This window comes from Poeciliopsis prolifica, unplaced genomic scaffold (genome assembly GCF_027474105.1).
Source record: "Poeciliopsis prolifica strain line A6 unplaced genomic scaffold, Auburn_PproV2 SCAFFOLD035, whole genome shotgun sequence".
Taxonomy (NCBI): domain Eukaryota; kingdom Metazoa; phylum Chordata; class Actinopteri; order Cyprinodontiformes; family Poeciliidae; genus Poeciliopsis; species Poeciliopsis prolifica.
The window spans coordinates 4,185,554-4,208,700 of NW_026562410.1; the positions used below are offsets into that span (position 1 = coordinate 4,185,554).

The 23,147-nt window shown below is 39.8% G+C and overlaps 1 protein-coding gene across 2 annotated transcripts in view; it reads left to right on the forward strand.

The window, feature by feature from the left end:
* Nucleotides 1–23,147, forward strand: part of LOC129374258 (netrin receptor UNC5D-like) — a 195,475-nt gene that overhangs the window by 159,554 nt on the left and 12,774 nt on the right. For both annotated transcript variants that reach the window (XM_055052582.1, XM_055052583.1), the window contains exons 10-14: nt 2,217–2,366; nt 7,255–7,473; nt 8,093–8,177; nt 17,354–17,522; nt 20,576–20,806. In XM_055052582.1, coding sequence (XP_054908557.1) covers nt 2,217–2,366; nt 7,255–7,473; nt 8,093–8,177; nt 17,354–17,522; nt 20,576–20,806 — 854 coding nt within the window. The remainder of the gene's footprint in view (nt 1–2,216; nt 2,367–7,254; nt 7,474–8,092; nt 8,178–17,353; nt 17,523–20,575; nt 20,807–23,147) is intronic.

Genomic DNA, 23,147 nt, shown 5'->3' on the forward strand with positions numbered 1-23,147 from the left:
ACACAAAACACACCATCACGAGCGCTTTACGTTCCCAAAGATTAACAGTGGAGCAGAGATTACTTCTGCAAAGGATGAAGGATTTTGTCCTTTTCAAGTTGGTATTTATTTTAATTTGAAAACCATAAAAAGTGCTGAAATATTGATGCTAATGCATCTGAATGAAAGCACCGTCCACACAGTCCATACAATGTTTGCATTCATGTTATCTATTATTACTTAGATTACTCATGAATTATACATTTACGTATTTGTGTTATGACTTAACTAATGGGCATCAATTATTAAAATGCTTTAGGAGCCGGGATGAGAATGACAGTTTTTAATTTTTTAGTTTGTTTACTGCAAGGCTTTTGGAGAGTCTTAATGTCTGAGTTGGAGGTAAAATGACAGATATAATGCGGCTTAATCTATAGAACATGCAGAGATTTTTGAATCTTATTGGAAACAACGCCACGGCCCGACTAATAAAACTTTGTCCAAAACAAACGGTAAAGCATATGAAGAATCTGTGTAATTTCATTCTTATCTATTATTACTTAGATATTTGTTCTCCTGCCGCAGAGTGCATTAATCAACATGCTTGTTTTTTTTTGTTTGTTTTTTTTTGAACCAACAACACCTCAATCAATTATTCATTGTAGCAGAATTAAAAATTCAATTTATTAGTGTTTCCAATTTCTTTTTTTGGTGAAGTTCAGGGATTAAACGCTCACGCTGCAAATGCAAAAACATTAGTGTGTGTGGGTTTTTTTTTCCAGACAGGCATTATGCTTGGCCACAGCAGGAGCCCTCAGCCAGGCATAATAAAGTTCATTTTTATAACACCACAGGTGGCAGGGAAGGCTTTAATCTTGGTCTCAGCTCCTTGTGTTAGAACCGTCATAATATCCTGCATGTGCTCCCCTTCTGATATGTCACTCAGTTATATGCTGCTTCTAGTGAAATCACAGCAATCAGTTACAGTTTTTACTTTCTTTCTCTTTTTTCCCAGTCGGTCGAACATATTACACCGACATAAACTTTGCTGAGCTTGTGTCTGAAATTTTTGTTCTTACTTCGGTCCATTTCTTCTGTCATTTGTGTAAAATAAAACATTAGTTGATCAAATCTGTCAAATAAAAAGAAGAATCAAATTCCTTTTTAGCAAACAATCCCATCTTCTATGTGCTATTTTGCTATAAAAGTATTGGGTCACAACATTGTTTGTAAAGGTATTCGGACCCACAAAATATTTTTACTTTACAGCAAATAACATTTAGTCTAATTTCTTATTTTATGCTCACTTTCTCTGAAATCATCTTTTTCTTCCACAGAATCTCATTTACACTTTGACATGATTCTGCCACTATGAAAGATCACAAGTTAGATACTGCAACATCGTCTCCTAAGCTAATTGCCTGAACTGGTGCAAGTTAAGACTTGTGGTATTCATGGGAGTTAAAGACCACAGTGATTGGCTGAGATCCGTAAATACTTGAGTGTCCCTCTAAAATCCGGTTTGGGGATGCAGCCGATCAAAGCAGAGGAAAATGAACGGCCAGTAGCTTTGTCAAGTAGCCCTGCACCTCAGACGTTGCATTTTATCCACAGAAATTTTGATGTTGCTCTATTAGAAACATCTGTGATTAGACGAAAGTCCGAGAACAGTTTGGAGCTACCGGTCCATTGTACAATTCACTGACCATCCATGTGTATCGTTTTTGGTTTCATTGTCACCGATGAAAGCGTTTAAACGGCTCTGGGTTACGGTCACAGGGTTTCTCTGTTCGAATCCCAACAGTCATTTAAAATATAAAAGCCCTCCTCATCTTTTAATTGAAGCAAATATAAAGACAACATGCATTTCCCTTTCATTTCACAATCATGTGCTGTTGTCGTTGCCTTGAGGAAGTCTTTCAGTGGCAGTGTCCTCTGACGATATTACCATTTACATGCAAATATGTGAGTTTTTGTAGCTGTTTTGAAAGTTGATTATCAGATAACACCACCTGCTGCTAAGCAAGACATCATTTCTGTAAATGCATGACATTCTTGCTTTTTTTGTCATTTCCACACAATGAAAAAAACCCTCGACATTTTATTGACATGCACTCAGGTTACATAAGTTGTTAATAACAACCCTCTTGTTTAAAGTGTCAATGTGTTGAAATGTCTTTAAAAGGAATCTACCTGCTGTCAACAATTCACTCTTTCTGTGTGTGTGTGTGTTTCAGCAAACCCCCTGCTCATGAACTCATCCATGCAGCCGGATCTCACCGTGTCCCGTACATATACCAGCCCCATATGTTTCCAGGACTCCATTGACAAGGAGTTAATGGCCGAGCACTCGCTCCTCGACCCGCTGCCTGATCTGAAGGCGAAAGGTTAGAAAACTCAACTGGTAGAAGGAGATTTATTCTCCTTTCTTTGAGTGCATTTTATTTTGCCTCTAAAGAAACTTTTCATTCATAACAGACTGATTCTTCAGTCCGTGTCCCCCGATATGTTAGCGCCAACATCTGTCCCTCCAGGAAGTTCAATCACAACTATTGATGCAAATTCAGCCATCATTCAGACTCGCAATCAGTTCAACTTGGGTGAATTTTAACCAATCCCTTTTACCCTCTTCTCAACTCAACTTCCTGTTTCTCGATGTGTCTTGAATGCCAAACCTGCAAGATGCTAAACAGTAACATTTTCTTTTTAATTTTTTATTTATTTTTATTTTTTTTGCAGTAACCATTGAGAAATTTTCTGTCGTATTTACTTGATCAATGTTTTTTTTTTGTTGTTAGTTTATTTTTGCACTTTGACAACTCATCGTGACGTGATTTCATTCGTATTAAGGGACCTATTTCAAGAACGTACTTGTAAATGTTATTTTCACTTTGGATATTAACTATGTTGAAATTGTCAAAAGTCTTTCTTACAAACGTTATGTGCAGCAATGTCAAAAATAAAGTTTTGAAAACTTGCTACTTTCTGAAAAAGTAAATAATTTTAGGCTGCAACAATCACAAAACAAAATTTAAAAATCACAACATCCTAGAGAGACTATAATATGTTTTTAATGTATTTTACACTTGCATATAAAAAGAGCTTTAGTTGTTGACACACGTTCAACAAAAAATCAGAAATTCCATGTTTTTGTATGTTTTTTTAATGACTCATTTAGACGAGCCGTACTACAAGATTCATGGTCATATTTATATTCTCCCTGCTGGGGATCTTCTGTGTTGAATAGGCATTACCAAATTTCCCTTTCTTGCAGATTCAGACAGGAAACCGTAAGATGAGTTGAGATTGAATAGGGAAATTATTTAAATCTTTGAAAGATGACAGCGTGCTCCTCTCAGGTAATGCCCGTCTCTAAACACGAAGCAGTCTGAGCACAGACTGTTCTCATTTGCGGCTCCCTGTTGGTGGAACGAGCTGCCAAATTCTATCAGAGCAAAGAGCCGTCTCGCTCTCTCTACCTTCGAGAAACATTTGCAGACTGATTCTTAATAAAACGCGCACGTACACACATCTCCTTTTCTTACACCTTTAACAGTAACACTTCTATCTCACACAGACTATCCTTTAAATAGATGAGCTTAACTGCACATAAAGGAGGTATGTTGCACCCTTTCTAACAAGTTCAAGCTAATTTCTTGAAGTTCCACATATCTAAGAAAAGGAAGCACACTCTGTTTCAGTGCCACAACTTCTGTTCTTTACAAGGTTTTAAAATTGCTTGGATATAAGCTTGAGCACAACAAATCACACAGCCTATTAAATGTCAATGTCTGTGAAACAAAACAAAAAAAAAACCAAAACGCTAGGCTACGTGTGAAAAACTAACACCTTATAGAAACTCCTTTAGCAGCAGTAAATTGGTGTGGCCATTTTTTGTAGGGTTTTATGTGAAATCTTTTGCAACATTGTACTGCATGCAATTCTTTCTGCAAGGCCCTTAAGTTCCCATCAAGGTGAGATTTAGTACTTTGACTGGGACATCGGAATACACTGATTCTACCTTTTTCTGTCACTTTGTGGCAGAATTGCTTCAGTGTAGGAGATCATGTCTCTAATGATGAACCAGCTGCTTACCTTTAGAATAACTTGGTGTACAGAGGAGTTGATGATAGACTAAAGGTGCCCATGTTTAATAGATAGTTTGTGTTGAAACATGTGATTTGCTCTTCAGCAGTATAGTGCATTACAGGTCAGGTTGACCTCAATTATTTGTTGGCGTACCTAAGATCTGAAACGCAATTTTTTATAGACTAGACATTTACTTGGAAGTCCATACTTTGTGAAGCTTTTTGGATCCTTAAGCAATAAGATTTTAAAAACTTAAGTCTGTGGAGTCTGAGATGAACCTGTTTTTTGCAATTTCTCTAAACATCATACAGTCTAACCTTTGGAGATTATTTCCTGGAATGGAAGACTATTGATGCTTCTCTAACTGTTCCTAATGTTCCTCGCCGCAGAATGATGGACGTTTAATTGTTTGAAAACAGCCTTGTGACGCTTTATACAGGGAGATACAATTGCTTTCATTGGTCTCTGTGCTACTTCTGTTACTCTCCACTCTGTTTCTCATCCTGCAGGCACATAAGTTATCTGTTTAGCCATGTTTCTCTGCTAAATGAATCCGCTAAAAGAAACACTGCTGGTGTTAAATCACTTCAGTTTCCCGTGTCGTCTCCCAGCCCACAGTCTGCTGCGACGTTTCGCTCAGTAAAGCGTCCTGACATGATAGTTGTTGCGAATTGGTGCTGTATAAACAAAATTGAATTCAACTGAATTACTTATGCCTTTGGTAAAACATATCAGCATTCTTCAGACCCGGATGCAACCAGCAGGTCTGCTTTCCCAGGGTAGACCCGACTGCTGATGTGTTAATCGTGTGCTTTCAGGAGCAGGATGTTCCTGGTTCTTTGCCTCTTACCTCCTATGAAAGAAGCAAAGCTGGACTTAACCATTCTGACAGTTTCTTTCTTCTGTCCTAATATTATTTTCTGCAGACCTGAGGTCAATTTAAATAATGTTAGCACCTAATAATAATAAGACCGCTTTTATGATGCCCTGAGGTTTAAAATTGGCTTTCTATTTTCTGTGGCTGTTCCTTTGTCAGCACACAACATAACAGATAGCCACTGTACTGCTCTCTTTCTACCCGATCTCTTCTATTGAGACAATTTTAGAAGGCAAATTGAGCAGCGTCACTCCACTCTGTCTTTGTCTTGTGTGGGGTGTTACCCTTTTGACGTTAGTGTAAACAAGTAGACATAAATTGCACTCCGCAACAACCGAGGCACATAATGACCGGACAAGAAAACATGCGGTACCTGGCCCGGGAGCTCACACATCAAAACCGCTGCCCAGAAAACTGATATTAAAATACGTGACCTGCAATTTATTTCTCAAATGCTTGCAATCTCATGACCCGCAGCAGCTCAGCCGCAAGCGTTTGGAAGTATCGGCTGGGCCAAGTTGAGAAACCTCGACTCTGCAGATAGAAATGCTTGACTGGTCACAAGTTGTATTCCACCAGAAAAAAGTAGAAATAAAAATATCCCCAGTCACATATCAGCTTCATAAACCTCAGGTTTCACTCTCAGGCAATTTCTCTGTCTATAAAGACTTCTGACACAGGGGCTGACATGAGGGTCTTTTGTTTACATGGATAATTTATCTGCTCTCAGCCGATGGTAATTAGTTACATTTACTCAGTTACGTTTTCATAAGTGGAAAAAAAAGTACATCTAGGAGTGGGTTTACTACATCTTTAACTTAAGCAGTGTTATTGTGGAAGAATGCTGTTCCTACTTAAGTAATTAAAAAATAAAGTTTTAATTTCAGTCCTGAAAATACCAGTTTGAGCATCATGTTGAATTTTTGTACAATGGCTGCCGGGTGTAAACAAGCAGCAAACAGCAGAACGTGCTGCATCAAGAAATTTTGCAATTAGAAAAAAATAGAAGCAGAAACCCACAAACAAGACAAATGCAAACCAAAAAAATGAAAATGCTGCAGTCACAGATAAAATCACAGCAAATGGAAGCAAAAGGGAAAATACCCACACACACAAAACTAAAACAGAAAGTAAGAAATGCTGCAAATAAAGCTTCACAAAACAGAAATACTCCATGTCACTAGAGGGAGTCTAGAGTAGACACTTTTATTTATATATGTATTTTGTTGCTCTATAATATAAAAGACTGCATCATTAAAAAAGGCAAGTATAACACGCCTTTTCAACTTTCTTCTGGACATCGAGGAAATCAGTCTGTAGTGATTGACTCCCCCTGCTGGTCTGGAGCTCTTCCGTTCAATGGACCGAGTTTTAAATACATTTAACTATATTTAGAATTAGATGCTTAAAACATTATTTGTGATTCCAAATAAAGACCCATTGACACTATTAAGTGTAAAGAATTGATATCGACCTCATCTGTAACTTCAACAATGTCAAAAGAAAAGTATAAAACAAGACTACGAACAGAACAGATGTGGATGACTGAAGAGCTGACAGAGTTTTTCTGTCTTGCAAAGTTGCTGGGAGCAACATCCTGTATCAGAAAACCACAACATGGCCGATCTTGAACAACTTCCCTGTTTTCCGTGGATTTGTGCCACCAGCAGCAACAGCCGCTGAGAAACTGAAGCCGCTGTCGCACTCTTTCAAATCTCTGACCTTATGTTGACACGAATCACATAGATGTGTTGCGTGTCCGTAAATGTTAAGAAACAAATTTCACTTTGCGAAACATCAAGTCCTGTCATATCTGTGGAGTGTGTGTGACATTTACTGTTTACTTGGGGCCTGGTTAGTTTGGAAAGCTTTTCTTACACTATGAACACAATTTAAAAATCGGAAGAGTATTAGTGTGACACAAGACAGAAAAACAGCAACTGTTAAATGCTGAAAGCTTAGACGTGAAGGATGTGAAAATCACCTTTTACATAGAATCTGCAGTGTAAAGACTACGTTGCTGGTTCTTTGGATGCAAAGTGATGCTCTTCCCTCAGGCTCATTGTTTTAGCTGGAGGCACAATCCTTGGCAGAGGCAGGCTTGATGCACTTTCAGTCGCTCTTTCAGGATTAGCTTTAGTGAACAGTCAGAGGGCGAATCGCTTTACTACGAGCGTGTCATAGACGTAAACAAAGCTGCTCACTGAGCGCCGCTTGCCTTTTGTTCGGGTTGAACAGCTGTACCGGCGAGACGTCAGAGTTCATAAGTTTACACAAAGCGAATTTCAAAGCGTTCATTGTTTCCGCAGGGGCGACGGAAAGGGCAGAGTACCACGTCATGTCCCACCCTCAGACATTTCCACGGGGCTTGGCTCCAGACTACAGAGGGGTTGCAGTGGGCACAACGCTGGGCAGGAGAGGCAAAAACCTTTTCACTCCGCGGGTCTTTCAGACGCTCAGCAGGCCTCTGCACAAAGCAACGGCGGTGTTTGGCCATGCTGGAGGCAGGCTGGTGGTGCCCAACACAGGTGAGCCAACTGTGAGGCAATTTGATTTGATGCGACCCTCCTAGGAGTGTGAACTCCAGTTTCTTTAATGTGAAGGAGAATGTGGCAGAAGATTAAACTTTTTTTGGTACTTTACAAAAAAACTGAAAAAAGTATGTAGTTCCTGATTAAAGGTTTTTAGTTTTAAAAAATGTCCTTCTAATCTGACCAATGACACTTGACAAATATTCTAATTTATTATCTTTATTATCTTTAGCGAAATACATATGAATTACTGCCTCTAATTCAGCATATAATTAACACTGCAAAGAAATGTGCGAACTTCTCCATAGTTGTGGCAAACGTACCCCAGACTGGTAGCAACGGTTTATGATACCAAACAACGCTGCTAATGCTTTTGCGAGGACGCGTTTGAGAAAGATGGAGCGTGTAAGTGTGTCTGCTTGCGACAGAGGCGGTCTTGGCAGCATTGCATTTCACAAGGCCTCTGAGACTCTCTTCTGTCACCCCATTCTGGGGCCGTCACCCCGCTAGCTGTCTCCCTCGGTAAAGAGGCCTGACAGCTGAGCAGGTGTGTGTCACGTGTGTGCACGGCCGGCTGCCTGCTGATCAGCTCTGGCGTACCTTTGTTTCTCCGCAGGTATCAGTCTGCTGGTGCCTCACGGGGGGATCGCGGAAGACACTACCTGGGAAATGTACATGAGCATCAACCAGGAGGACAGCAGGTGAGGGACTCTCACAGAGGCGGCGCCGTCTGCCTCTCAGGCTGCTCTCTTTTAATCTCTCAGCCCTTCCCCACGCATATCTCATCCGTCTTGCCGTGACACCGTCACGTTGTCTCGTTGCCAAACAAGTGCCGGGAACATACAAGGGCGACAACACACTCGCTCTCTAAAGAAGCACACAAAGTGACACGAAATGTACATATTCTCGCTTACAGATGCACATGTCCCCGCTTGGCTTGCCTTCTATTGTCATCTTGCCGACACCACAGGGGGGGATGTGATGTGTCATAAATGCATTGGAAGCCGTAGACGTATTGCATTACTGCCCTAAGCAACTCTCTCAGCGGAGGAAAACACACTTCATGACTACGGTAGTCTGTTTTCTATTTGCAGGCATAGCTGTGACAGTATCTCTTTCCATCTCGACTGGTAAGAGATGCGAGCGCTGCGATCTCTGCAGTGTGAAGGCGATGACTGGTGTTTGGTCAGATGGACAGAGATTGGGTATGATGTGCTTCAGAATGCAAATGCAGCAGGAGAATGTAGGATTTCCACCAAGTTCCGACTCGGGGGAGAAAACGTCACGATAAGCGAGACCTGGTGGAGAAAGATCACAAACACAGACATCCACCATATTACATACACCTGTTTAATTACTTGTTAGCGCAAATAAAAAAGCAAGCAGGAAATAGCTACCCAATATGTTGAAGTATGTAGGTGTGGTAAAGACAACTTGTTACATTCAAAAAGGGGAAGATACAGCTGATAGTAGCTAATAGGTTATTACTAAGATCCACAAATACTTGATACCCCCTTTAATAGCACCTAAAACTGCTTTTAGTAACAGCTCACACCAAATCTACCTTTATATGTATTAATATAAACAGTATATTAATACTAGACACTATTAATACTGTCTATACATCTAGAGACAGTGTTAATATGTTGGAAGATAGCTAAAATCCAATATCTTCCTTATTTTTGCAGTCTATTAATGCCCAAAACAAAATAAATGCAGCTCCTGGATTGGCTGTCAGCCAATAGCATCTCTAGTAGCATTGTGGCTAGGTATTTCAGCAACCCAAATTTCATTTTCTTTCAAAAATTTTACTTTAAATTTTAAATCCACAGAGATGTATTACGGCCGTGTCCTAAGATTTGCAGAATATGGTCTTCGAATATTCAGTGAGTGTCAGTTGTGTAAACGAAATGCCTTGTTGATGTAGACATAGGAAACTAGATTTCAGACGATAGAAAGTCAGCAGCAGTTTCAGCAACCACTCGTCACGCAGAATCCCGTCTCTGAACGCACAACTTCTCAAACTTTCAAGGACACTGACTGAAGAAGAGGAAGAGCTACAATCTATAACTGTGCGACAAATTTGGACAATGTCAGATTGATTCCAGCTGAGATATTTAGACAGTACAGTCAGAATTTGGTGTAAACGAAATCAAATCATGGATCACTAATGCCGTGTGTCAAGGGTTCAGTCCGGCGGTGTAACGGTGTGGGAGATTGAATTTCTTGTCCGTATTCAGACAGTAAAGAGTCCGTAACAAAAGACATGGGCTGGTCATGGATGATTCAATCGCCCCTTTATTGTCTAAAACCACAACCTACCATTGATTGGCCATCATCTGATGGCTACTTGATGAAAGAATGAAAGCTTGACATAACTTTGTTTTACTGTGACCACTTGGTGTTTATTAATCCCCAAAAAATCCATTGAAGCCCAGCCAAGTTTGCTGAAAAAGCTCTATGAACCTTTTTGCAAGGCGCTGTGTCTAACACGACTGATTGCTTGGCAACAGACCCTCACAAGACATCTTACAAGCAGAAATCAGTCTTATGACATGTTTCTGATTTAAAGCAGCCACTATCAAGATGTCAGCACGTCTGTGCGAACCATTTTTCACAAGATGTTATCACATGGACATGAGTATCTGCGTGTGCTTCTGAATGTGATTCGATTTCCAAAGCGGACCCAAATAGCAGTGGGCAGAGAAGCGACATTTGGCTCCATCTGAAATTCAGCCTTCATCCCGCCGCAGTTCCACACACCCATTAGGTGCCTGGGGTCACGGGGGAAAGGAAACACATCCAAGGTCGAATAGACGCTGCGGCTCAGAGCTCGGTTAGCGGGCTCGATGCACACTCCTGTGCCTTAAGTCGCTCCCGTTCAGCCAAACTGTTGCCCTCCAAGCTGCTGCTTTGCTCTGATAAGCCTGATGCTGTTTACTTCTCTGGCTGTCATTTAAGTAGCTGCAGGATCCGTGCACCGCTGAGCTGTCACTCACAGCCTATCTTCTGACAGCCGCACAGTCCAGGGGAGAAATTGGATCCTTTCTTCCCATTCAAACCTCGGCCATCTACATAAGACGTTGTTTTTCTTCTCAAAGAATAGGAATCGATCAGCTCCGGCTCAGTTTCAGGTGCTCAAAGGAGCTTCCCCATGTCCTCCAGGCATAAAGAAGCTCTTTTTTTTTTCTTTCTTCTGCGTGTCAACTTTCTGAGCTCAGCAGGGGACATAAGGTTGCTGAAGGACGAAATCATGGCGTGTGGCAAAACGCGCCTAATACGATACGGCTCACAAAAGTGGATAAGTCGAGGGGTGCCTTTCTTGGTTGCGCACACAGAGAAAGTCTGTAGTGTCAAAACTTGGAATAAACCTGTCTCCAATTGGTTCCATCTGAGTCTTTGGCTGGAGGTTGTTTTTAGCGAGTTTTACTAAGTTTCTTTGCTGAAACTTTCCTTTTACAACTGAACCTTAACGTATACCTTCAGATTTTCTTGTAGGCTTCCCAGTGCAACATAACGGCCACCTCCAACTCACATAAAGAGATGAACGAGAGAGGTTTTTTTTTTTTTTTTCCAAATCAGATGAATTAAAGAGTCGTGAATATTTAATAAGTCCCTAAGCACTGAATTTGTATCCTCTATACTCAGAGAGAAATATCTATCTGATTAGTGCATGTTCTTCAGTTTATCAGCAAATTTGTCTCTTTGGGACAGTGGAGCTTTTGGCTGAAGATCTCGCTTTCTTTCTGCTAATGAGGGCAGCTCCAGTTGGGCAGCGGCAGCGAGTGATCGAAACGCAAAGCTGTAAAAATAATCAATTAAAAGTGATTAAAAAAACTTAGCAGAGCTGAGATTAGGCACAGGGGCATAATGGTGAGTCTCTCTGGGGCTGTCACCACATCTTTTATTGCGTGCATTATCATAAGAGCCTTTGCTCATTTAAAAATATCGATTTGTCCAGATTGAATTCCCTTTTTTCACCTTGAGATGTTCCCAGACTGGGAGACCAGACCACATGTTCGGAGCGCTTTAAGGAAGGTTTCAAAGTTTGAAACATTCGTTGAAAACGTCCTCATTGTGGTGTAAAAATAGTTCAAGCAGAAGTTAAATCAGAGACATTGTTGTTAAATCTTATCCCTGCTGTTGACTAGTTTAGATTCAATGAGCTTGTCTTCATCTGGCACTGCAACTAAATTATCGACTAAATTATGCCTCTAGTCATTACAACTATAGTTTTTACTGTCATTTTCTGGGATTTTAAGTAAATGACCAACCGAAAAACCAGACTGCGGATGAAAAGAAGAGACTTTCTTTGAGCTAAACTATTCCATTGTAGGTTTGGCATTATATAATATGAACCTTCACCAGTCTCAATTTTTATTTATTTATTTGCTGTCTTTAACAGGTTTTCACCCAGTGTTGGCTATTATGACTTGTGAAAAAATGGTATTTAATGATTTTAAATTATAGCTAGCTTCTCTCCAGTCTTCCTTGGTTTTGATGAAACAACGTAGATGTAAAATTATTAGATTCTCCCACCTGAGCGGCTTAATGGAAACATGCCACTATATATATATATATATATATATATATATATATATATATATATATATATATATATATATATATATATATATATATATGTATATTTATATATATACACACACACAAAAGCTTATTAATGTGAGATTTTAATTGCATTTGGGATTTTTTAATGTAAGCACCGCAATTGCGAAATTGTCCTTTTGACTTCAGCGAAATATTAACAGAATTTTGTGCACATTTGTAATGGAAATGGAGAAAAGCCAGTCGACTGTCTCTACTGGTTTTCATGGCCACGTCACAAAATAGGAGATTTTTGTATGAAATAGTTGCATTAAGGAGGGCAGAATAGAACCACATGCAGCCCCGGCTGCATGGGGGGAGAATGGGGGGACTTTACCCGCTCACAGACTCACCATGCCTGCTGATGTGGCTGTTCATTTTACTTATTTAGTTACTTTATCTCGGAATGGTCAACTTTCTGTCATTAATATCTCGATTTGATACAGAAATCTATGTCTGTGCCCTCTGTCCTCCACATATTTTCAGCTGTAAATTTATTTAAATTTAAGATTTTTAATCATTTGGAGGTTAAAAGAAGTATAAGAGTTGTGTTACTGCACTGTGCTTTTTCTTTCACTTTTGCCAATAGTAATGGACTGTTGCTCTTCTTACTTGAGTAAATGGATTGTGCATTTACAGGAATAGACTTCAGAGGTGGGAAACATTAGATTATTAGATTTCTGTGACATATACCAATGTTTGTGCAAATCTGAGCATAATTGCTCAGCATTTTCTATAAGTCACTGTTTACATCATAAGTTTATCATCATAAATGGGTATTTCATTAGAAAATTTAGAGTCTGTTTATGTATTTATGTCAAATTAAATGCATGTTTACTGTTACCCCCAACATCAGCAGCATTCCTCTCTGTGCACATGCCACCATTTTCAAATGTTTACTCATAAAGGAAATCGAGAAAAAGTTATGATTTGCCCTCCAATTTACAATATTATGTCATTTTCTGTTGGTCTGTCATAAACTCCATATGAAAAAAAAAAAAACAATCACTGCATTTTGGGGTTTATGCCACTACAAAGTGTAATAAGTGTAGCTGGTATGAAAACTTTTTGTGAGACGTCGTATTTGTGGTCCAAAGCACTAAAAGGCTCATTTCACATTACGGCACAATTAAAAGAGAAAATATTGCTGTAAAAATAATTATTGTTTGCTTATATGAAACAGTCTGAAGCTTTTCATGGTTCAAATGGAAGCTGCACTGGGTCTGTAACGCTTTTTTTTTATTAACTTGTTGTTTCCTGCATAAAACACACAGCAGTATCATACAGCGGACTCGTGTTCGGCATTAACATTTGACAAGTTAGTAATAAAATAAAGTGCTGTCAGCAGTTTTCACGGGGACTATTTGTGTGATAGAAAGGGCTGTCACACCACAGCTGTTCACATCCTGTTCTGTGGATTAAATCCAGACTCACAGAGGCAGGAGAAGGATTTTTTTCTTTCTTTTTCTTCCCCTCCCATTTGCCTCCATTGACAACTCGCCTGGTCCAACACAGACTGTGAGAAGTGTTCGCTTTCATTAAGGTCCCAATTCATAAGCCCACAAGCGTTGTAGCTTTATTTCAGAACATGATAAATAACGTGTAGGGCATTGTCAGCAACACGTCTGACAAACTGCATCCTACGAGGTTTAGCTTTATGCAGAAACGCAGCATGATGTTCATCTGCACACATGAGACCGTACTTAATCAGCAACTGAAATTGTAACCAACAATGACTGCAGTGATAGCTCTTTGTTCCCATAACCACAATCAGCGATGCTAAGGAATCATCTTTAATCTTTGTTCGTAGACAGACTGTGCTAATTACCATAGTCTCACCAGCAGGTAACCTTGGTTTCCTCCGAGCTGGGGGCTGATTAGCACAAAAGTGCAGCTGTACGGACAAGGTGCCGCCTGACTGAATGTGTGAAATTACATTTGGACTGCAATTCTTCTCATTTTCCACTGTTGATTGGTAACAGCATAATGAGAAACAAAGCTTCTCGCAGCACTCTGAATCAGAAGAATAACGGTGGTTAAAGAGTCCAAACGCAAACATGTTATCTAGTCTGCGGGTTGGAAAACTGCAGAGCTGCCAGCAGAACTGTGTCATTTTGATTCACATCTTCCAAAACATAATAAATGAGTTGCTCAAAACTCCTCCATCTGTTAAAAGTTGAATAGTTTTGATAACTCCTTTCAGATGGCATGTTTTAAACAGGAGCACACGGACACAGAATGATGAAAGCTGCTGAAGGTGAATGTAAATGAGACGAGATTTGGTGCTACATTAAAGCACTTGAATTTGAAAATGACAACAGGCGTTGTCCATATGAGGGAAAATGCATTGCTTCTTTTATCGTTTTCGTTTAATTTTCAATCATTTTCCAGCTCTGGGGAAAATGAAGACACCACCGCACTGAAAGCCTCATGGTCGTTCCATCAAATATTGACTTCTGAGCTCCTCCTGAGTAAAAACATTAATATTGTTGTTTAGAAATGAATATTAACTCGTTTTCTTTGCATTATTTGAGGTTTGAAAGCACTGCATCTTTTTTTCTTGTCATTTTTGTTAGTTTTTACAGAGATGTACATTTCTAAACAACATAATTTCTCCATGCATATTTAAGGTTTTCCTCTTGTTTCCTATGTTTTGTCTTCTTGCGTCGGGTCAGTAAACAACCATTTTAAGTGAAAGCAAAGATAAAAATATGGAGTTTTTTTTGTAAAACATCAACTGCTGTCACAAGATTGAGGTATGTCGATGCATTCGTGTGTTATAGATTGTGTGTGTTGACATCAGTAGTTTACAGTTTAGACTATGTTACTTATTTCTTGTGTCTCAGTTCCTTTTCACTGTGTTTCATATTTAATTGTAACATGGCCTTCCTGGAGTGAAAGTTAAATGTTCCATATACTTTCCATTAGTTCCCCCAATCATTAAGAACTGCTGGTTAAATTAATCAAAAAGGGCAGGCTGTTGTCAGCTGCAGCCACTTCGAACATTAGGAAACCAATGATGATTTAATCTTAATAGTACAGACAAAGCTTTTGCATAATGTAGTATGAGATTAAGTAGTGTTTTAAATAAGTTGACTGCTTTAGGAAGGTGACTTTATGTCCAAAAACACATTGACAGGCCGACTGAGCTGTAGCTCAGAAACATGTATGGTTCAATATTGGTTGTATAAAAGGGCGAGGCAGAAATGTTGTCGATATTACTTAAGGCTACACATCTTCCTATAACTTAAAATGCAAGACAAATGGAGAATGGAGTGCTAGTGGTTTCAGAATAATTACTGAGCATCAATATTACTTTGAATGTGCGTTAGGTGATGGAATAAAAGCGTACAATCACAACCTATAAGCATGATACTTTCCGTTTGTTCCTGCTGGTGTATGATTTGACGCACACTCCACATTTGCGATGCATCTCTGTGCTCATGTCGGGGTCCGTTCATGCCACAGTAATATTTATGGTGCCGAGAAACACCCACGCTGCTGCAGCGACAACAGCACCAGCGTTGTGCCCTGCGTACGTGAGGTATCCAGCCAGGCCAGCTGCATGACTGATGGTGGTCCCATCGATTGCTCTCGGTCTTTAGGGCTTCCAGCCAAGTTTGGGCCCCTGGCCAAGAGCAGCTTGGCCCGGCTAATCTGTCACCAGGCTGGCCGGAGCAGCCTTCATAAGCTCCATCGACCCACAAAGCTTACACACTCCGATCTAAAGCCTGTCCTCCCCACCCTCGCTGTCCATTAGTCTTGGTGCTTTAATATTCCTCTATCTGTGTGTCTGCGCGTCAGCTAGTCAGCGATTGATTCATTATGGTTGTCCAGGGATTTGAGTTTACGGTGTTCATGTGTAAGTTTCACACTCCGAGTCCTAATTACAAGAGACCAGTAGATAAAGATGTGCCGCGCCTTGTGAAGGCGTTCAACTACGGTGTTTCACATTTTGTCGTGTTACAACCTTAAACGTTTTTATGCATTTTATTGGGACGTTACGTTAGAGAATGTTGGCGGCCAAACGAAGGAAATTGATACCCAGTTTACGAAACTGGGTATAAGGTCAATGGTCAACACTTTGTTGGTAGAGAAGGCAAGTCTCTGCCACCTTTGGACATCTAGAGACTGAAGTTTTGAGGTATTACAAAATACCTCAACCTCAGTGACAGTGGGTGGAGGGCATCTATCTGTGAACATCAATTTTCACGTCTTGCCACGGATTTTCCACTGGCTTCAGGTTTTGACTCTGACTTTGTCACCATAGCCCATCAACATTTCTGCTGTAGCTCCAACTGTATGTTTTACTGTTGCTAGCTTCCTGTTTCAAGTCATTTGAACCCAAATAGGTTTTGTTCTTGGATTTAACTCCTTCTATCTTCCCATCAACTCTGACCAGCTTAATTGTGGAGTAAAAGCAGCCAGAATCAGAGTCCTCTATGAATATAATGAAAGACAGGGAAAAAAAGGAGCGCTCCAGCTGAGATTGCATTTGGCCCCCTAAAGGCATCATTTATGACGGCTTCATTTCGAATAAGATCTGAAACTGAATTAAAAACTATTTTAGCTCAAAAGAAGTTTGTCATAATTTACATGTCTTTAATAATTAAAGCCTGTAAGGTGCGTCTCCTAGGAACAGCAACCGTCCACACGCATGCTGGAGCTGCAGAGGCGCCTCTGCGCTATTCAAAGCCAACATCGGTGAATGATCAACAGACCTTGGCACCCGTGATCCTTTTGATCTTAAAACATAAAAGCTGAAAAGATTTTCTTACTTTACTGGTTGCACGTTTCTTTACTCTTTCTCGTTATGTGTGGAGACGCCAACAGGGGAACGCCATGCTTCCTTTAATTTAACTTTTCCACTACGATTGATGGATTTTTTTTTTTACCAGATTACTTAAAGGCGAACTGTGTTCAAGACAGTGATATTTGGCATAGGTGGTTTAAATGTTTCAGAACTACAGAGCAGGATAAAACAAATCTCTCAATTAAAGACGATGGACAAAGATATTCATGCTTTCATCGCCTCTTATTTGGATTACTGTGAACCTTTGAATGCTGTTCTTTATCCTGTGCCCATGCACAACTTTACAAAATATTAAACTGTGGCCTTATTTACTGATACCTCGGTTTCCATTGTTGTTTCCAAATCTTTTCTTAGGCTCTTCTTGTTTAAAATATCTTATTTACTGCACACAGTGACTGAATAAACCCAGCAAATTTGTTGAGAAAATGCATAAAACTATTATGTTTTACATGTGTGCAGCACTGTGCCGGAGGACGGGGCAGAGATCTTTTTGAGTCCTGCCATCACGTACGGCCCGCCAGGCCTCGACCTGTCCTGTCCGGTAGCCATGACGATAGCGCATTGTGCAGAAGTCACTGCTGACAACTGGACCATCAGGTTAAAGAGACAAATCCAGGACAAGTGGGAGGTGAGTGAACTCTTTCTATCTTCCATTGAAATTAAACTTGTTGGGGTTTCCCCCCATAACCTCAACACTGAATGCCAAAGTATGCGCATGAAACTTTTAAAAGGGGAATATTACGTATTTTCCAGGCACTTTGTGCCATTATTTTATTGCCTTCAGTTGTTCATAAGAATGAGGTAGATATAAAACCTCCATTTTACATTTACCGACACCAAACCGCAATTTGATTCCTTGAAATTAGCCTCTGTCACTTTAAGAAACTTCTGTTCTTTCCAAAACTCTGCCTTCCGTACGTCATCACAACAATGCTCCTCATTATGCCGATTACATAATGAGGAGTGTTGAACTGAAAAATAGTTCACATGCTATAATGTTATCAGCTTATAACATTATAACATGATGTAAATAGAAACAATTTAATATATTTAATACATTCATTATATTTCAGCTGATGGTTATTTTACATCTAGTACAATTAAAAATAAAGCAGTTAAAACTGTTTCTTATACTATTTAACATCCAAAAGGCTTGTTAGAGTAAATGCTAGTTTAGCGTTTTACTATGGATCCAAATTTTCATTTTTTAAAATTGAATAAATGTATGTGCTTTACAATTTGTTTTTAATCTTTGAGTAATAAGTGCAAAACAATAAAAACAGTAAAACAGGAGAATTATTTTTGATTTAGGTTTTAATGAAAAAGTATCTCACCAAGCTGCCAGAATATTAAAAAAAATTTAATTTAACTAACAGAATTAAATATTCGCAACACTTAAAAGGCTAAATTGGACAACTCTGTCTCAAAGCCGTCCACGAGATGGCAAAAACCAAAAAAAAAAATAAATGTGAAGTGCACCTTTTTAAAGATTCAGGACTTCCCTTCCCTCGATGCATTAGAGTGTTATTTCGGTGATTGCCGAGTGACTTTCTTCTCACATCCAGCTCTTTTAATAAAATAATAGCCGTAAAAAAAGTCCTTCAACTCTGCCCTTCAGAGTGGCAGCCTATCCCCGTCGCACAAGACCACTCAGACACCTGTCTCCACTTCCACGCAGTCACCATTCTTCTCCCCGTGTTTTCTCTGCTCTTTTAATGTTTAAGTAACCTCATCGAAAGCCTTTGGCGACCTCATCAGGTCACAGTGACCTCACAGCCCGGCTCTCCCTGAACTGTGCGGGAGGGGTGGAGGGGCGAAGAGTTGGGATGGATCTGTGACTTTGCCTAGCTGGTCCTTTCACTCGGCGTGACATTTACACAGATGTAATTTGCCACAAGATGTGTTGCACAAAGAGGAAGCTATCAAAATACCCATCGCTGATGGGAGCTATACGCCGACGTAGAAGGGTGGGGGGTTGGGTGGTGGGGTCGGATAGGAAGACGGAGGTTAAGACGGGGAACGTATTTTCCGAATGTAGCACCGTGGCCCATCTCTGTCATGGAGAATTAATGAGGCTTTTATCTCAGGAAGGGTGCTCGCTCAAATCCTAATCTCTAAATTAGTGATATAATGAAAGATGAAGGTCTCTTTCCCATCCTGCCCTCTCTTTCCTTTGCCCTCACTTTTCTCTTTCACCCCGTCTGCCTCTAAGCGCCATTCCCATTTAAGCTTCCACTCTTTTTTTTTTTTTTTACACTTGTTTGACTCCATCATTTCTCCCCCAGCTGCCGCCGCTGGTGGGGGGATGAGCTATATCATAGATATCCGTCATGTACGCCGCTTCGCTAATGGGGCCCGGGTTGAAGCAGCTGTAGGCTACAGAATCACTCGGCTTCTCTTTACACGGCCATATGCAGAGGGGGTCGGCGGGTCGCAGGTATGTTGGGAGGTGATTCAGGGAGAACTTAGCGCATGATGAGGAGCAATTGGCCACTGGAAACAGCTGCCCCCTGCTAATCCGTTGTGTCAGTGTTACCAGCTCCCCCATCTGTTAAGAGAAATGCGTCGTTATTCATTTGCCTGTCTTTTTATATATTTTTTTTCCCATACAGCATCTTATCCGAGGTTTTCTGGAAGGTTTCCCAGGGAATGATCTGTAAATTACGCTAATGATGTTGCTCATATTCCACATTGTAATGGTTTAGAGCAAAAAAATAGAAAATAAAAACGCACACATTGAAGCTGATACAATGCCCTGCAAGAGGATTTACATGGTGCAACAGAAAATTGGAATTTTATCTAAAGGCGCAAGTTTTGCTAGACCCGGTCGATTGGAAAGAAACTGTGATATATGGGTTTCGAAAGATTTAGCAAAAAAATAAATAAATGCATCCAGCCCACCTGACTCAATAATTTATGGAGGCAGCTTTCCCAGCGAGATACAAGCCGTTTTTAGAACTGAACTTTGACTGGGTCACTGTACCATAAGAGTGTGCGTTGATCGAAACCTTTACATTGTAGCTCTGCGGTTGTAAGTTCATCGTCGTCGTCCTACTTGAGATTGAATGTTTGAGCCAACCTGAACTTTAAACTCCATCCATTTTTCTATCACCTCTGACCAGCCAGCTTGCATGCCTCTGCTACAGAGAAGCATCCCCACATCATAATGCTGTCACCACCATGTTTCACTGAAGGGATCATGTGTTCAGAGTACGTAGGCCAAAAACTTCAAGTTATGTCTCACTTGACCAGAAGGTTGTTAAAGACTTGATAGAGGAGCAACATTGTTATGACTTCATGAAGGCGGAGTTTCAGAAAGTGCGAGAGTTTCTTAAAGAGACAGAGGCCCAATTTCAAGGCGATAAATTAGGAAATTGTTTAATTTAAGTCATCTTTGATAAACTGAGCACCTATCTTACCCATCGTACCTAGATAAGTAAGATAGTTATTTGATTGTGCTCTAAAATGGCACTATGCAGCTGGAAAATACTTAGGAAAGTTACAAAATGTGGATAAAAAAAGTCAAAGGTAAGTCAGTTTGCTAAAGTAATCAAATGACTTGCAAAAACATTCTCCCTGTTAAATTTCACTCAATAAAAGCCTTGAGTTTTTATTGAGCAGATGTAGCTGCTCTGCTGCTGCTATTCCTAGCACTTATCTTATTTCTCTCTCCCACCAAAGGAAGTGATGTCAGTGGACGAGGAGAGCACGTCCTGCTACTGTCTGCTGGAGGCCCAGACGTGCCATGTGCTGCTGGAGCAGCCGGGTCGTTACACGCTGGTGGGGGAGGCGCTGAACCAGGAGGCTGCCAAGCGACTGCGGCTGGCCGTCTTTGGCAGTCCAGACCAAAGCAACTCGCTGGGCTTCACCCTCAGGGTGTACTGTGTGGACGACACTCCCTACGCCTTTCAGGTATCAAGAAAGAAATATAACATATGGAAGTTCTTTTTTTAAAATCCCATACTGATTTCGGAAAATCTATATGTGAAGAATGGAGAAACTTATTTTCATATCTTGCATGATTTTTGCAAAAATTCATTGGTATTAGCGTGGAAGCTATCTATAGTTGTGTTCTTTTATCTTTTACTTCATGCTTAGGGTTTCAGGTTAAAACAGAAATAATTGGCTTACATGTGTCGCCACGTAAATATAAATAAACTAAGCTTTACACATCCACATGAATTTGTTCCACACCAATTATCACCAAACATTTTCCTTTTGGCCTTGGGCAGCTCATTCACGTCCATCAACATACTTCTGACTGTCTCTGTTCTCATGAAACCTGACAGTCTCGTAAAGCTGATCTCATTACCATCTTTTCCTGCTTTAGTTGTCAGAAAGAAAATGGAGTCAAACACCAGGATCCTGCAAAGACAGAAATATGTATGAATGACAATCAGATGGCAGTTGTGTGTTTTTCCTTTTTGTGAACTGGAATAAATCTAAAAAGTGAATTTTGTGAAAAATTATTTCACCTCTGTGGAACATGTGTGTTACTTTGATGCATCTTTGAATAGTGACTGAGTTGAATCATTAGGAAAGGCTTTCGTTGTTTCACCTTCATGTTATTATTAGTTTTTTCCCTCAACTTATTTATTCCCGGATGAAATGTCAGAGCTTTATACACAAATGAGCGCTCCTTATTGGTCAGTGAATTAATCAGAAAGTAGATCACAATATTGTTTGTTGGAGCCACTTCAAGGTTTAAGCTTTCAAAAATGAGTAAATTCCTTGTCAGTGGAGACTGAGCGCCTGCATAAAGTAATGTGATATTAAACATTGAGTCATTACTGAGTCATTTAAACAATTCTTGCATAACTTTTGCATGAGTTTCATATGTATACAGTGTATGTAATTATTCATACTCTTAGTAGATTTACATCATTTGAAGTATTTTTTTTATGTATCAGTTAATGATAGGAAGTTACATTAACATTTTGTAGTAACTCCACCACAGTCCAGGCTTTTATCTGACAGATCTTCATTAAATAGATAGAATTTGTGGAAGTAGGTATAAATTAGGGTCAAGGGCTTTGACCCAGAAAGCTTGGAGCTCATCACTCAATTTAAATTCAAACCCGAACAGTTTGGAAACGACTCGGGTCGCTAAGATCCCTCGCCGAAGTTTTTTTCATTAATTTCGGAATCAATAACTTCTTTATGCCGAATGCATTTCAACCTGACACTTTTTTAATCAAAAAAGCATTTTTGTCCAAAATGGCTACAACTTTCATAGTTCTTTTGGGGGGTTGTTTTTTTTTTTTTTTTTTTTTTTTTTTTGTCAACTTTTGAGGGATGCTTCTCTCATTTTCTTCTATATCCAACGTTCCCATTATTTGAGTTATTTAAAATCCAAATCCGACTTAGCTGGTGATCAGACGGCCTCTACTGCAGCATTAGACTTGTAGGGAGGTAATGCTAAAGCATTATTTGGCTAAGGCAGCCCATATTATTACATTACTGGAATAATATAAGGAGATATGTAACTGTGTTTTGCAGGAGCACAAGGAACAGAACGACACATCATATCTTGACAAAAATAGCTTGTTGCTTGTAAATGGGATGGCAGTCTTACAAGAAATAAGACGAATTGAGACGTTTTTCATCCTGAGGAAAGAATTCTCCAAATGAAAAGCAGATGTCTTTATCGAGAAAAGGAAGACAAACTGAACGTGTAAAACAGTCTGTGCCAAATAAAGCCAACAAAGCTGGCTGAAGAAAAAAAAAAAAAAACGGAGCCTCGCACCAAAGACTGTCTCACGATGAGCTAGCAGGTCTGTCAAACAAAAAATTATTAAATTCACTTACTTTGTCTGAGATCGTGGGACAAAGTAACAACTCCAGCAATCAAACGAGGTGCTAAGATTTTTGGAAAAAAAAAAAGGAAAACTTTTTTAAAGCGTAGCCATGATGCTGTGCTTTACTGAACTAACTGAGCAGAGGCAAGAAAAGGTCTAAGTTATAAAAAATGAATCTTGACACAATGTTATTTCAGTGCTTTATGTAAATAATAAAGAATTCCCTATAAAAGTTACGAATTTGAACATCATGGCTGTGCTAGAGGGCGCTCTGATTTCACATACCCATGAAGATCCATGCAGTACTGAATATTTTCAGACACAATAATTAACTGCTCGCTGTGGCTCTTAAAGCGCATTAGTGGTAAGGCTAAAAGCAACGGCTCCCGGAAGATTTCTTGTGTAACATGCAAGTTTATCAGATGATTTAAGGCTCCGGCAGTGTTGCGTGCGGA